A 16,326-nucleotide genomic window follows, 5' to 3' on the forward strand; every position below is an offset into this window, starting at 1 on the left:
AAAATACTAAAAAGTTACTGGAGAGTATTCCGTATTGTGTGCTTTAGGGCTAATAGTAAGTGCGTAAACCCAAACTTGCCATCTCTCTCAATCATGAATAATGATAAAATGGATAGCTCTCGAACTGAATATGTTAACGCAAGTAGAAGATAAATATCGGAATGAATTATGGAACAAATAAACATTTATTAAAATTGATTTTGAAGATCAGTCAAAATTTTTATTTCAATTTAAAATAATCATCTGAAGGTTAAACGTTACTTTAAATAGAGAAGTTTTCTTGGGAATTTTGCATATTTTGCTCGTGTAATCCATTTTTTTAAAATTATGTCAACAAGTTATCTCTGATATTGATTCTAGTCCATCTGTCTCTATTAGTTGTTGTGCTTTCAATGTCACGTTTAATAGGAAAATGTATTTTTAATTCACACATCCGAATCATTAGAAAAACACAAAACCAGTATTTTTTGCTAATCAACGTATTTGTTCTAACTTTTGTCTCAAGACTAGTATTTTTTACAAATATTGTATAGCAGATGAATTAATTATTATAATCTATAAATAAAATTAGTAAGCTTTTAAAAATATTTTATTAAAAATTCAATATTTTTATAAAAATATTAACAATTATCTTAATTAATTAATGTTTGACTGTATCATTATTGTCCAACTCTTCCTTATCAGTTTTGATAACATCGATTGATGTTACATTTTCGTCTTCCGTTTTCGGTATAACATCCACTTCATTAGCATCAATTTTTGCAACTTCAGTTTTTAATTTATCAATATTTGCTGTTTCACTTACAGTTTCTGCTTTCTAAACATAATAAATCATTTTAATAATATGCATATAATGAAATCATCTAACAATTGAAATACCTTCATTCGTTCAAAGGATAAAACTAATTCAGTATGATTAGTATACGGAAACATATCCACAGCTACCGCTTTCGTCAAAATAAACGGATCCCCATGCATGGTCTTCGAAGGAGCTTTACCTAAATCTACAAAATTTTTCAAAGCCGCTGACGGATCGCACGAAATATAAACCAGCTTTTTGATATTCCTCATACGCCGCAATTGAACCACAGCTCTCATATCTGATTTATAAATGAAATATAAATTTTAAAATATTACTCTAAGTATATGATTATATTATACATACGTAAACCAGATCTTGGTGGATCAACAATAGCTACTATATCGTCATTTCTACTTCTGGCGACGACAGTCGAGAGTATATCTTCTGCTTTACCGGTGTAAAACTCAGCATTTTTGATGTCGTTAGCGATGGCGTTTGCTTTTGCATCGATGACAGCTTCAGGAACGATTTCTAGGCCCAATACTTGATCACAATGCTAAAACAATATGTAGTTAAAGATTATCAGTATTTTTTTGTGAATATTTAAATTATTTATACTTTGGCGAAGCATAATCCAATAGTTCCGGTACCGCAACATATATCAAATACTGTCGATTTTGCCTCTAAATGTGACATATCAATTGCAGTTTGATACAGAATTTCAGCTGCTTTAGTGTTGACCTGTTAATTTTTTTTTAATTATTACTTGATCTTGTATATATTTTTAACTAAATTATAATTACTTGAAAGAAAGCTTGCGGAGATATTCTAAACTTGAGTCCATGAATGACGTCGTAAATATGAGTTTCACCGTATAGATGATCCATTTTTGGTGGTGGTTCTCTCACATTGCTAGAAGTAAAATAGATTTGTATATAAAAATAATTAAAATAAGCTTCTTTATAGATAATTAAATAAAATACCCTTTATTTAAGCACACGAAATAAATTGATTGAATATTGCTTTTATCAACATTGTCATCAATAAGATATTTAACAATTGATTTTTTGAGTTCATCCAGTTGACTTTCTTCTAAATCCTTAAATAAATAAGATATGTTAAAAAGCAGTCATCGGCTTTATATACTAATCCAAGAAATGTTTTCTTAAATATTTAAGCATTTACATAACAAACTGAAGTCGTTAGTTTTCTTCCAAGATGTCTCATTTTTAAAATTTAGTCGATTTTGAAATTTTATTGAAAACACTCATTCAAGCGGCGCCGAAACATCATATTTTTAAATACTACTTTAAATACGACTCCTGCATTCAAAGAATTTTATTATTTTGAAAATAAACTCGACTATATTTTAAAAATAACATCTTTGGGGAGGGAGGGAATAATAATGTAACTGATTTAAGGATAGAATTTTATATTAGAATTAACCTAAAAAAGTGCGAATTAATTTTCAATACCTGTGGATTTATACTGATGATAAACATCAAATCATTGTTTAGCGCCGATTGCCTAACAGTCAATTGCTTCCAATGACCACTATGATCTTCTGGCGAATAAACCTTCAAATTACTCGAACGAATAAACCCTTGGAACAGCTATTTTTAATAACAAATGTTTTTATATTAAATGTATTATCAATATTACGTTAAAGTAGTCGAATAAATACCAAAACGGCTTTCTTCATCTCGGACGATATGTGACAAAGGTCTTCTACGGGAGCCACACCAATATGACCGCTAACATAAGTCGCAAGCCTGAAACCCACAGTTGGCAAGTTTGTCTCTAAATCAGTTCCTATTGTGAATTCGCACTTGTTTCTATAACCTTCAATCTTCTCAGCCGTTTTAATCGGTAAATAATCGCAAATAAGTCCATTGTATAATTTCTGCTTCTCCTTTATATAGCCTCTTAACGGGTGATTCACTTTCCAGATTTCTGAGCCGATTTTCACCAACACATCTCGCATTTTCTTTTGCTTCATTTCAATCTGAAATTCACAAGATTAATTTTTTTATTTAAAAATAAGTAACAAATATAATTAAAAATAATACTTGTTTATCATATGGCATCGTCCAAAGAGGCGTAGCAGTATCTTTAATCCTGTCTTCTTGAGGTCTTAAATCGATCTTTTTCGAATCTTTATTTTGATTGTCATTATCAAATTTTCTTTTTCTAACCAGTGGATCCGGAGCAGGCTTGGAGTTCTAATACATCGATAAAAATGTAGTCACATTCATATAAATTATAATTAAAATTCATACTTACGAAGCATTTTAAAGTGTTTCCTTTCCATTGATACCCGTCGAGTGCAGTTACAGCTTTTTTCCTTTCTTCATCATTGGGAAATGAAATAAACAACCAATTTCCATTTCTAAAAGGCGGCTTTACTTTGATGGGATTCAACGACAACTTCGTATTAAGCAATTTGCGAAATTCCTAATGTAAACAACAACACTAATCAGTAAGGTGCGTATATTTTTGAGGTTATGTCAATATAAAGCATGAGTCTTACGCTAATTCCAAAATACTTTGGCAAATTTTTCACTTCGACTTTAAAATTCTCGGAGGAGAAACCCCCAGTTTCTAAATATGAGAATTCATCTAAATCTTTCTTCGTCTCGTCTTCTGCAGCCATATCTATATCAAGCGGTTCAAATTGACAGATATGACACTTCGCGCTGCTGGAGAAGGTCTTAACAAATAACAAAACAGCCAAAATCTGTAATAAAATTTGATAAAATAAAAATTAGGGCTAATAAATTATTATAACTTATTCAAATACTGTAATAAAATTTAAATAAATTTACTTGACCATATTATTTGATTAAAACTGTATAATACTATTTTAAGGTCTATAAATCAAAGTAAATTACCTTCAAATACGGAGAAATTTATAATTTGGGGGTAATGAAGAGCCAATGTACACTCTGATCTCTTTTTATGCGGAAGATACGTTCCACAGAAAAACGCTGTGGAGTCGTTGGAATTTTTTCCCGACCAAGATATTTTAAGAGTTTTCTCTGCGCGTTTACCAACACACTAAAAATATAATTTTAAAAGAAATAATCTTCGAAGTTTTTATTTTATTTATTTTCTTGCTTTTTTCTAGTTATGCCATTATCATGTAGTATTTTTTGCCAACAATTTAAATAGTCAGAAATTTAATTTAATTTTAAAATTAAAAACTTTAGGTCAGAATAAAAATCAAATCTCAAACAGAATTTTTTTACAGACTGGTCATAATTATATAATATTATTCAAGGTCAGAATACATATCAAATGGTTAGAATAAAAATATCATATAGTCGGAATAAAATATAGGACGATCAGAATTAAAATAATAAATGGACGATAAGAATTAAAATATTATTCAGTGTAAGAATAAATAATTGGTTGTAATAAAAATAGCGAACGGTCAGAATAAAAATATAGGACGTAACATTGAGAAGCCCATGAATAACTCATAACGAATCTGCAACAAATCTATTTAATTGTATGTGGGAAGCGAAGGTATTTAGAGCGACGAAGGAAGCGCGAATAACGACAGAACGGCCGTGGAGAGCACGCTTGACTTATTGTGTTGATATCTGACAATTTTGCTAGCCCAGCCGAACAAGTTGGTCCTAAAATACTTTGATAGTGATAATTTTCTGCCGACATGCGAATGACTAATCGACCATTTGTACCTATCTTCAACATTACGGCAATAACAACACACTATTGTCAACTTCTTAAAAAAACGATTCTTAGCATTTAATATAAATTTTGACCAGTCTAATTTAAATTCAAAACATTTAATATGAATATCGAGCAATTAATATATTTTATAACCATCTAATATTTATTCTAGCCGCTTATATTCTGACCGAAAAAATAGAGGCTATGTAATTGTTTTAATCAGTTACGCAAATAAATCATCTACTTTATTTTCTTAATGTAATAAATCAATTATTGGAAAAATACCGACAAAATTACGCTTTTATATTTCGTTTAATTATCAGTACAAGAAATAAAAATTCTAAGATTTCTCTATACGACCAAACATCGTTATTAACCCATAAGAAATCAACAACTTTTAAGGAAATTTGAAAACAATTCATAAGGAAGGAAAGAATATATTTAGACGTTTTTGGCTCCCGTCAAATATATATTTATTTTTTTTATTTTAAAATATTTCTGTAAACTCATAACATGTAAAAAAAATTCGCCTACTTCAACGGGAAATTGGAAAATAGATATGAAAATAAAAATCCATTTGTTCTTATAATATATCAACGTAGTTAGTCATTTACTTTTTATTTATGTTAATAAAATTATATTATAATACATTTTTATTTATTTATTGAAAATAATTTTATAACTCGATATATTAAAATTATTACTCTTTTAACTCGTGGAAAGTGAGCCACAAGCCACCAATATTTCTATAAACAAATATACTTGGATCTATCTTAATTGGTTTTCCTACCATCTGCGGAGCCAATCTTATTTCGTATCTTTTTAGAATACCAGCTATTTGACACTTAATTTGGTTAGCCGCGAAACGGAACCCTGGAACAGGAAAATTGTTTTAAATGGAATAACTTAAAAAACCAGAATCAGTAATAATAATATTATTATACCTATACAAATGCGAGGACCTTCTCCGAATGGTAGGTTAGTAAACTTTGTAATGTTCCTTTTGTTTTCTTCGTTAAACCTTTCAGGGTCGAATTTATCTGGATTCGGAAAGTATTGTGGATCCATATGCAATCCATAAATTGGAACTGTGACTGGAGTGCCTAATTCAACTTTCAAGGGTTCAGATCCTGGATAGCTAGGAGGAAGGGTGTATTCTTTTGTGCAAATTCTTTGTAGTGACAATGCAGGCGGATATAAACGCATGGTTTCTAAAAGTTAATATAATTAAATTATTATAAATACAATTATAAATATAAAACGATTAGTATTGATGATCTCCCAGCATCACTATCTATAATGGAGACAGAAAGATATCCGGACCGATTCTATTTTGTTAAAGTACGGTCCATCAATTTATTCGTTTTGGCGCTATTGTTCCGTTAATGGATATCGGCGTGAATATGCACAACGATAACAACACTCCGAATCTTAATAAATTAGAGGGATGCAATTGTCTGTTCTTGTTGAATAATGATTATTAGACAAGAATAACACAGATTCGAACTATAAAGGCCCGGCTCCAAAGAATATCGAGAGAATCAGATTGCAACACATAACATTTCGGTACTATAGAGTACACTACGAAATTTTTTGAATATTAAAGCTGTGGAAATCTAGTCACCTATAGTAAGCCAACGTATCCAAAAACAATAGTTGTCTTACCAGCAAATACCATTTCCATGTAGGGCATTGCGTGTATCTCTTCATATGGTATATTGCCATTCTCGTTTTTATCGACATTTTTAATTTCTTCTCTAAGTTTTTGTTGAATATGAGAATTTGCTGCTATCTAGTATATTTATTTTTAGTTTTAGATATGTCACAAGACTCTTAATTATATAACGAATAAATCTTACCGCATATAATATAAAACCTGCTACACCAGCTGATGTCTCTGTTGCGTCTATCAAGAAGTTGAAAACAAGACCAGCCACTCTGTTTCGGGAAATAGCTAAAATTATACAATTTATGTTAATTATTCATAATTACATTTATGCTATTATAAATAATAAAGATACGCAATGCTAAGAATCAATATCAGACTTGTCCACTTAATATGTTAATCATGTGTCTGTATATGCAGAAATATAGAGCAAAAAAACAACAACTTGTACAGCTAAAACAGACAAGGAGCTAAATCAAATGAAGATATGCCCAAAACTAAAACAAACATTCCTAATACGTACATACAAAAATATAAATATTTTATTAACAATAGTTTACTGTATTTTACTAAAAAAAAGTAAGTATGAAATGTCTGATATCGACTATAGACAACATATATATTTACGTATGTTTGCTTTGTAGTCGTTGTAAAGAATTGAATCAAAGGGATTGTTCTTTTGTAAATCAGTGTGCTTTCTACTTTCCAAAATCTTCTGAGCAATTATTACTAATTCGTTTTCGGTTTCTTTTGAGACAAACCTGTGTAATATATTTAATACAATTTATATAAAATGTTATTTATTAAAAGGTTTGTTAATAAATAAGCGACCTGTCTACTACACTGTTGTACTCACTTAAGCTTAAAAATGCTGACCAAACCAGGAGCAAGTGTGTACAAGAGCGTCTTCATGCCTTCCCAAAAAGATGGAACGAAAAATGAATTGGTAATCTTAAAATAAACATTATCGCCATCTTTGGTATCGAATGAATTAATCTTCAGCCCAAAGACAGAGTTTACTATGACGTCAGTGAAAAATCTTGAAGAAAGCTGAATAATTCACATGTTATTATTAATCTATGACTAAACTTAAAATGGTTTTAAATTAGATTACCATTTTGACATCGAACGGAGGAGATTTTTTTTCTTCGTTGCATTTTTTTATATAATCTAGCATAACATCGCATTTTTGGTTGACTTGTTCATACATAGCTTTCAATTTGCTGCTGGTCAAACCTGCTGACCATTGACTTCTGTTTTTCTTCCATTCTTCACCGGTTTGTATGAAAAGATTTTCGCATAAGATTGGATCTAAATGTTTATCTACCTGAAAAGGAAATAAAACGATTAATCAAAAAACTTTTATGTATTTTGTTTTTAATTATGACATAACCACGTTTTATGGTTTCTTTACTATTTATGAGAGCAAATGAACAACTATTTGACCAATCGTACAAAATTAGCCAAATTTTATATTTTTTTATTGTAAGGTTACGTGATATTATATCAGTTATATAATATATCACGGTTATACAAATTAAAACAACCGACCAGAGGTCAATGTTTGGTCACATCAATGATACGCATACCATGGGTTCCAAAAAACTTGAAGTTGCAAAATTCAACGAAATTTATTTGACAATAAATATAAAACAACAATCTAATACAAGTAAAATAGCAAAATAAAATTATAATATCATCATTTATATTTATTTCTGTGACGCCAGCTGGACATGAGACATCCTCAATAATCGTCAGATTGAATGCCAAGCGACGTAACGCAGATCGCGTACTCTATCAGTCTTTTAGCGACTGCCGGATAGCTAACACGTGATGAGGATGAAGTATAGTATTACATATTTGGACATAAAAGAAGTCATGAATTCTTTGCATGAAACGCATACCTCTCATTAAATTCATATAAATAAAGTTAATATTAAAACCAACGTTTCATAAAATTTTGTAATAATAATAATAATAATAAACAAGCATAAGGGCAAATCTTACAAATAATTGCATTACAACTACATTGAAAATTAAAAAGCATCTATCCATCGGTCTAAAATAAAATCGAAAATAAAAATGGCGCACTACTGGTCACATGATTGCTCCTGAACTTCGATTAAATCAGTTATCTACTACTGTAGTCTTGATTACTTTATATTTGAGTTTATCTAAATACGATCCAATTCAATCATATCAAAAACTTGAAAAATTACCATTATTCTTAAAATGTATTTTATTCAATCAATTTTTTAATTATATTTTATTTAACAAAAAATAGGAAATATATCGAAATTTCAAAGAATATAATATTGAACGACGTTATAAAACAATTCACATGACTTGATAAGCTTTAATAATTATATAAAACTTGTAAATTTATTTCCAAGGTTATTAAAATTATATTTTTAGAAGCGATAAAGTATTTTTATATATAGTAAAAGATGGTTTCATTGATAAAGCAAATAATCTAATAAAGTAGTAATTATTTATTCATAGCTGTTATTATTTATTTTAGTTCCTAGAGAACTGATGGAAGTAATGCACTTATTATTGAACTGATTTTGGAGAATATATTTATAATAAGCTATGTTTCATATTTTTATAATAACAAGAAAGTTAATACTTCGTTAATACAAAGTATGAACTTTCACTAAAAAATTGTTGTGGAATATTTACAGAAAATTTAGTGAAATCTTAAAGCAATCACTAAATTATTCATCAGAGGGCCATGTAGCAAAACTAAAACTAGAAAACGTTTTAAAATCAATTGTATTTATGGTATAAAGATATAATTGGCAGTCTACTTTATTTCTCAGTGATATTTGGAAAAAAATGTATTATATTATGTTACAACGAGCTTCGCTGGCTATTCTGCTACAAAGTTTGTTTATATGGCAAGAATAGGCTTATATCACAAAACTTTCTTATGCTTTGAAGATACAATTTAAATGAACAAGTCAAATGGTAAATCAAGTGTATCAGTTAAAACTTTGACTTTGAATTATTTCGTTTAAATACGTGATAATCTTTACAATAACTCCTTTCATCTGAAATTTAATTTCATATCAATAAATATTTTGTTGTTAAATAATGAATATAAAATCAAGTTTACAGATTAAAATTGTAAAGAAGATTTTACGATTCATCGTTTAATCTCAATGTTGATAATACTGATGCAGATATAAAAAATGATTGAATCACTGTGTTATTTTGTGTATTGAAAAATTGTAAAACAATTTACTTATCGAATATGTGCAATTATATATAATCAGAGAATTGGAAGGAAATCGTCTTTCTTCCTCTTTTTATAGCTCCTTGACTAATAATGGATGATTTGTTAAGGAATTGATAACGTCTTGTGTTTCATGATCTGGCAATAATGGAATATTTAGGCATAATATGTTTATTTCTATTTGTACAAAAATCTTTTAATATTGCAACTATTTGTATTAATAGCAGCCCGAAAATATTATAGTTATTAGACAAGACTATCTAAGTTTATTAAGAAATTATCTTAGTGACAGAACTTGTGTAATAATCATCAAAAATTTTCCATAACGAGAGTATTTATACATTTTTTAATTGCTAATGTTTATAATTATATTATTTCCATAACTCTTACCTCAAAATCATTATTAGCAAAATATTGAAAATCTTTTACTAAGATGTTCCTGATCAATTCCGGATCTCTCAATATAATCGCAGGCTGTCCCAGTTTGAAGTATCCAATGTAGGAAGCATCTGAGAATTTCCTAAAACATTTGTAAATACTCAATGATTTCATATATATATTATGTTTTATAAATTATAACACAATATGTACTTGTATAGATCAGAGAATAGTACACCGAAGTGCTTCCGACCAGTCATAATATCCCAGAAATTTCCCCAAAAGAATTTCGGTGTTTCGTGTTGAACTTTTCTTTTCGTCCAGTAGCCATTGTTGCGAGAGTTGTAAATGTAAAACAAAAACAACAAAGCACAAACAAACAGAACCGTGAACCACATTTCGTCAACACCACTGCCGTTAGGCAATTGATGCATTTGCTGGCAGATCTCAACTTGATTGTCTCCATTGATTATAATCGAATAGATTATTTTTTATCATGGCCTTGTCTATAATCATGGTTATAATTCGCTTTCTATACATACTTAGTACTTATTTTTATTACTATTATGTCACTACATATATAGTTTCAATAGAGCCAGGGTGACAGTCCAATTGATTCGCAGAGAAGAATCGATTTTGATAGCGATATCGTTTCTTATTTTATTTTATTTCTAATATTTACAGTTCAATTATTATAGTAAAAAAATGTATGTTTACTAATATTGAAGTAATGTAAAGTAATATGAACATAATTATAATTATTCCTTAATTCAATACACGTAAATATGTTCACTGTACAGGTGTTTATTTATAATCGAAATATTATGTAACTATTCTAATCAATTTTTCAATATGTTGATTAATATTTATCTATAAAACAAAGCTTGTTTGTTAGTTATATAAATTATATATAAAGATTATATTGAATGTTTGAATTTTGAAGTTCAAATTAATAAGATAAGATGTGTAAAAATATATATTTTCTTACAGAATAAACATCAAATGGTTAGAATAAAAATATCAATAGCCAGAATTAAAATATAGGACGATCAGAAATAAAGTAATAAATGGGGTCCTAATTATATTATTTAGGGTCAGAATAAATATTATTTGTTTAGAATAAAAATATTGGACGATCAGAATTAAAATATGAGACGATCATATGAATTTAGAAAAATATTATAACATTAATATAATATCTCGCTTGTACCAAATCTGTTGGACAGGTTAGGTGCGAGCGAGTGGTATCGAGCGATCGTTGGGCAGAAGATTGAGCACCCCATTATAACTTTCAATCAATCTATTTAATTGTATGTAGGACGCAAAGGTATTCAGAGCGACGAATGAAGCGGGAATAACGACAAAGCGGCGACAGAGAGCACGCTTGGCTTGGCCCTAACACATTGATAATGATAATGAAAATGAATTGCCGCATTGTAAATGACAAATCGACCAGTTTTACCAATCTTCAGCCTTACAGCAACACCAACATACCAACTAACTGAATAAAATGATTCTGATTCAACGGGAAATTGTTGAATAAAGATAAAAATAAAAAAACATTTGTTCTTAGATGATATCAACGTAGTTAGTCATTTACTTTATATTTATGTTAATAAAATTATATTATAATTTATTTTTATTTATTTTTTGAAAATAACTGCAAAACTCAATATATTAAAAATATTACTCTTTTAACTCATGGAAAGTGAGCCACAAACCACCGGTATTTCTATAAACAAGTATATTTGGATCTATCTCGATTGGTTTTCCTACCATCTGCGGCGCCAATCTCATTTCGTATCTCTTCAGAATACCAGCTATTTGACACTTAATCTGGTTAGCCGCGAAACGGAACCCTGGAACAGAAAAATTGTTTTAAATGAAATAACTTAAAAAACAAGAATCAGTAATAAAAATATTATTATACCTATACAAATGCGAGGACCTTCTCCGAACGGTAGGTTAGTAAACTTTGTAATGTTCCTTTTGTTTTCTTCGTTAAACCTTTCAGGGTCGAATTTATCTGGATTCGGAAAGTATTGTGGATCCATATGCAATCCATAAATTGGAACTGTGACTGGAGTGCCTAATTCAACTTTCAAGGGTTCAGATCCTGGATAGCTAGGAGGAAGGGTGTATTCTTTTGTGCAAATTCTTTGTAGTGCCAATGCAGGCGGATATAAACGCATAGTTTCTAAAAGTTAATATAATTAAATTATTATAAATACAAGTATAAATATAAAACGATTAGTATTGACATCTCCCAGCATCACTATCTATAATTGAGACAGAAAGATATCCGGACCGATTCTATTTTGTTAAAGTACGGTCCATCAATTTATTCGTTTTGGCACTATTGATTCCGTTAATGGACATCGGCGAAAATATGCATAACGATAACAACACTCCGATTTTTAATGAATTCAAAGGACTTAAATATATTGTCTGTTCTTGTTTAATAATGATTATTAGACAATAATAACACAGAGACGAACCAAAAAGGCCCGGCTCCAAAGAATATCGAGAGAATCAGATTGCAACACATTTCAGTATCTAGTACTAAAATGTTATGCGTTGGTCTTGAATATTAAAGCTTTGGAAATCTAGTCACCTATAGTAAACCAACGTATCCAAAAACAATAGTTGTCTTACCAGCGAATACCATTTCCATGTAAGGCATTGCGTGTATCTCTTCATATGGTATATTGCCATTCTCGTTTTTATCGGCATTTTTAATTTCTTCTCTAAGTTTTTGTTGAATATGAGGATTTGCTGCTATCTAGTATATTTATTTTTCATTATAGATATGTCACAAAACTCTTAATATTATAACGAATAAATCTTACCGCATATAATATAAAACCTGCTACACCAGCTGATGTCTCTGTTGCATCTATCAAGAAGTTGAAAACAAGACCAGCCACTCTGTTTCGGGAAATTGCTAAAATTATACAATTTATGTTAATTATTCATAATGTATTTATGCTATTATTTTAAAAGATACGCGATGTTAAGAATCAATATGAAACTTGTCCACTTAGTATGTTAATCATGTGTCTATATATGCAGAAATATAGAGCAAATATACAAATACTTATACACTTAAGACGGACATGGAGCAAAATGAAATAAAGATATGTACAATACTAAAACAAATGTTACTAATACATATGATCAGTCAAAAATATAAATATTTTATGAACAATAGTTTACTGTATTTTACTAAAAAATAAGTAAGTATGAAACGTCTGATATCGACTATAGACAACATATATATTTACGTGTGTTTGATTTGATTTCGTTATAAAGAATTGAATCAAATGGATTGTTCTTTTGTAAATCAGTGTGCTTTCTACTTTCCATAATCTTCTGAGCAATTATCACTAATTCGTTTTCGGTTTCTTTTGAAACAAACCTGTGAAATATATTTAGTACAATTTATATAAAATAATATTTATTATAAGGGTGGTAAATAAATAAGCAACCTGTCTACTACACTGTGGTACTCACTTAAGCTTAAAAAGTCTGACCAAACCAGGAGCAAGTGTGTACAAGAGCGTCTTCATGCCTTCCCAAAAAGATGGAATGAAAAATGAATTGGCAATCTTAAAATAAACATTATCGCCATCTTTGGTATCGAATGAATTGATCTTCAGTCCAAAAACAGAGTTTACTATGACGTCAGTGAAAAATCTTGAAGAAAGCTGAATAATTTACATGTTATTATTAATCTATGAATAAACTAAAATGGTTTTAAATTAGATTACCATTTTGACATCGAACGGGGGAGATTTTTTTTCTTCGTTGCATTTTTTTATATAATCTAGCATGACATCGCATTTTTGGTTGACTTGTTCATACATAGCTTTCAATTTGCTGCTGGTCAAACCTGCTGACCATTGACTTCTATTTTTCTTCCATTCTTCGCCGGTTTGTATAAAAAGATTTTCGCATATGATTGGATCTAAATGTTTATCTACCTGAAAAGGAATTATAGCCATCAATCAAAAGACTTTTATGTATTTTGTATTTAATTATGACATAACCAGGCATATCCACATTTTATAGTTTCTTTACTATTTATGAAAGCAAATAAACAACTAATAGACTAATCGTACAAAATCAGCCAAAATTATTTTATATTTTCTTATTGTAAGTTGACGAGATTTTATAACAGTAATATAGAAAGGTTATGCAAATTAAAATTGTTATTATTTATTTTAGTAACTGGGTAAATGATGAAAGTAATACCCTTAGTATGGCACTGATTTTAGAGAACATATTTATCAAGTTAGTATAAAAGCAAGTTTACAGATACAAGTTATAAAGAAGATTTTTCGATTCATCGTTTAATCTCAATATCGATAATGCTGATGCAGATATATAACTATTATTTGAATCACTGTGCTATTTTGTGTTTTGAAGATTTGATAAGGAATTGATAACGTCTTGTGTTTCATGAATCTGGCAATAATGGAATATTTAGGCATAATATGTTAATTTCTATTTGTAAAAAACATCTTTTAATATTGCAACTATTTGTATTAATAGCAGCTTGAAAATATTATAGTTATTAGACAAGACCATCTAAGTTTATTAAGAAATTATTTTAGTGACAGAACTTGTGTAATAATCAACAAGAATTTTCCATAGCGAGAGTATTTATACTTTTTTTAATTGCTAATGTTTATAATTATATTGTATTATTTCCATAACTCTTACCTCAAAATCATTATTAGCAAAAGATTGAAAATCTTTTACTAAGATGTTCCTGATCAATTCCGGATCTCTCAATATAATCGCTGGCTGTCCCAGTTTGAAGTATCCAATGTAAGAAGCGTCGGAGAATTTTCTAAAACATTTGTAAATACTCAATGATTTAATAAATTTATTATGTTTTATAAATTATAACACAATATGTACTTGTATAGATCTGAGTATAGTACACCGAAGTGCTTTCGACCCGTCATAACGTCCCAGAAATTTCCCCAAAAGAATTTCGGTGTTTCGTGAAGAACTTTTCTTTTCGTCCAGTAGCCATTGTTGCGAGAGTTGTAAATGTAAAACAAAAACAACAAAGCACAAACAAACAGAAACGAGAACCACATTTTGTCAACACCACTGCCGTTAGGCAATTGAAGCATTTGCTGGCAGATCTCAACTAGATTGTCTCCATTGATTATGATTGAATAGATTACCTTTTATCAGGGCCTTGTCTATGTTCATGGTTATAATTCGTTTTCTATACTTACTTAGTGCTTATTTTTATTACTATTATGTCACTACATATATCGTTTCAATAGAGCCAGGGTGACAGTCCAATTGATTCGTAGAGAAGAATCGATTTTGATTTTCATAAAGTACCACAGCGATTTCGTAATATATATGTGTATTTATATCACAAACCTTCTTCATGATTTTTTATTATTTTTATCTGCGAATTCTATAGTCGCGATCTCGTCCCTTTACTGTCATCGCAGCCAGCATGTTTGCGCTCGTCGCACCATCAACCAAACAATCAATTTGTGCAGAAATAGATACATTTTTATATAATCATTATATTATATCATTGGTTTGCCCTATTCTTCTAATAGTGCTATGTCCGTGTTGGGACATCTGAAATTTGCAACAATACCATTTCAACATTTATTTTTATAAAATGCAGGAAATAATAATTAATTACGAAATAATATTTACCCGATTTATCAATACAAAGACAACCCAGAAAATATAAAACTGTTTTTTTTTAAATTATGTAAAAAAAACACTAAAAGATGTTAAAGAGGTTTAATTAATGGCTACATGAGAAATTCATAATGCAGTATTCGTTTCATTTTATTCAAAATAAAATGTCATAAATAAGCAAAAGAAAACGAGACAAAACTTTTTATTATTATCTGAAGTTCAGGTAGTAAAAAGTAATGTGCTAAGTATGTACGAATAAATCCGAATACGGCTCTTATCTCAAGTTTAATATAAAAAAATAGAGAGTCATCTAATTAAATCTTTAAATTTAGTTTTTACTGTATATTATAATTCATTAATTACATGATTTTTTATGAAAATGAATTCAGCACTTAAAGAGCTAAGTTAGTTTAGTGAAAATCAAAATAGAACCCAGTTTCATATTTTTTTACAAATTTAAAAATGTTGTTGCCAGTAGACAGTAATACGAATTCAACTATATTTATTGTAGGAAGGTATTAATTATAAACTGTTCTTTCTGTTTAACCAGAAGGTTTATATCATATATACGAAGTCTTTATACACATGTGTTTTTATATACTATGTAGCTTTTGTAAATTGTTATTTGGCAAGTATATACATATATATTTATTTTTGTATTTATGAATTACGTTTACTATTCAATATTTTTTATGCAAAGAACCGCAACCCTTTAGTAGTAATATTCATAAAAAAAATATTACAAACATTATTTATCGTGCATCAAATTAGAATACATAATAGCGAGTTCAAGAGTCGAGGTCATATTAATTGATGAATTACAATTGATCCTTAACAAGCATGAAGCAGTCAAGCTGG

General features: G+C 29.1%; 3 protein-coding genes across 4 annotated transcripts; all 3 read right to left on the reverse strand.

Moving 5' to 3' along the window:
* Positions 1–630: 630 nt before the first annotated feature.
* On the reverse strand, positions 631–3,512 carry LOC148238057 (tRNA (uracil-5-)-methyltransferase homolog A). The gene is made up of 11 exons (XM_088181252.1): positions 3,333–3,512; positions 3,086–3,256; positions 2,872–3,024; positions 2,487–2,807; positions 2,278–2,415; positions 1,786–1,901; positions 1,606–1,714; positions 1,421–1,543; positions 1,166–1,358; positions 880–1,100; positions 631–817 (listed from the first exon to the last, which is right to left on the reverse strand). The coding sequence occupies exons 1-11, from the start codon at positions 3,453–3,455 to the stop codon at positions 641–643; spliced, it is 1,845 nt and encodes a 614-aa protein (XP_088037378.1). The 5' UTR covers positions 3,456–3,512; the 3' UTR covers positions 631–640.
* A 1,577-nt stretch (positions 3,513–5,089) lies between these two features.
* Positions 5,090–10,651, reverse strand: LOC148238058 (cytochrome P450 6j1-like). The gene is made up of 9 exons (XM_088181271.1): positions 9,994–10,651; positions 9,793–9,922; positions 7,279–7,491; positions 7,021–7,214; positions 6,792–6,925; positions 6,358–6,452; positions 6,164–6,290; positions 5,443–5,709; positions 5,090–5,371 (listed from the first exon to the last, which is right to left on the reverse strand). Exons 1-9 carry the CDS (start codon positions 10,212–10,214, stop codon positions 5,199–5,201), a joined length of 1,554 nt encoding a protein of 517 aa, XP_088037397.1. The 5' UTR covers positions 10,215–10,651; the 3' UTR covers positions 5,090–5,198.
* A 691-nt stretch (positions 10,652–11,342) lies between these two features.
* Positions 11,343–15,399, reverse strand: LOC148238059 (cytochrome P450 6j1-like). Of its 2 annotated transcripts, XM_088181270.1 has the most exons (10): positions 14,707–15,399; positions 14,506–14,635; positions 13,551–13,763; positions 13,294–13,487; positions 13,065–13,198; positions 12,630–12,724; positions 12,436–12,562; positions 11,711–11,977; positions 11,434–11,639; positions 11,343–11,398 (listed from the first exon to the last, which is right to left on the reverse strand). In XM_088181270.1, exons 1-9 carry the CDS (start codon positions 14,925–14,927, stop codon positions 11,467–11,469), a joined length of 1,554 nt encoding a protein of 517 aa, XP_088037396.1. In that variant the 5' UTR covers positions 14,928–15,399; the 3' UTR covers positions 11,343–11,398; positions 11,434–11,466. The 2 variants fall into 2 exon arrangements, with proteins under 2 accessions (XP_088037396.1, XP_088037395.1); XM_088181269.1 differs by having other exon boundaries at positions 11,343–11,639.
* Between the last annotated feature and the right edge of the window lie 927 nt (positions 15,400–16,326).

This window comes from Plectrocnemia conspersa, unplaced genomic scaffold (genome assembly GCF_051122295.1).
Source record: "Plectrocnemia conspersa isolate PC_06_02 unplaced genomic scaffold, ASM5112229v1 ptg000002l, whole genome shotgun sequence".
Lineage (NCBI taxonomy): Eukaryota > Metazoa > Arthropoda > Insecta > Trichoptera > Polycentropodidae > Plectrocnemia > Plectrocnemia conspersa.

Bases quoted from the DNA above. Each gene is read 5' to 3' on its own strand.
- LOC148238059 (XM_088181270.1), bottom strand. From the start codon at position 14,927: ATGCTTCAATTGCCTAACGGCAGTGGTGTTGACAAAATGTGGTTCTCG. The intron at 14,636-14,706 runs GTACATATTGTG...CAAATGTTTTAG, and splicing joins CTATACTCAGATCTATACAA to AAAATTCTCCGACGCTTCTT. The intron at 12,563-12,629 runs GTAAGATTTATT...TAAATATACTAG, and splicing joins CAGGTTTTATATTATATGCG to ATAGCAGCAAATCCTCATAT.
- LOC148238058 (XM_088181271.1), bottom strand. From the start codon at position 10,214: ATGCATCAATTGCCTAACGGCAGTGGTGTTGACGAAATGTGGTTCACG. The intron at 7,492-9,792 runs GTAAGAGTTATG...TTTCCTTTTCAG, and splicing joins TTGCTAATAATGATTTTGAG to GTAGATAAACATTTAGATCC. The intron at 6,926-7,020 runs GTGAGTACAACA...TATATTACACAG, and splicing joins GTCAGCATTTTTAAGCTTAA to GTTTGTCTCAAAAGAAACCG.
- LOC148238057 (XM_088181252.1), bottom strand. From the start codon at position 3,455: ATGGCTGCAGAAGACGAGACGAAGAAAGATTTAGATGAATTCTCATAT. The intron at 1,902-2,277 runs GTATTGAAAATT...TATTTATTTAAG, and splicing joins TCATCAGTATAAATCCACAG to GATTTAGAAGAAAGTCAACT. The intron at 1,359-1,420 runs GTATAAATAATT...ATATTGTTTTAG, and splicing joins TTGGATTATGCTTCGCCAAA to CATTGTGATCAAGTATTGGG.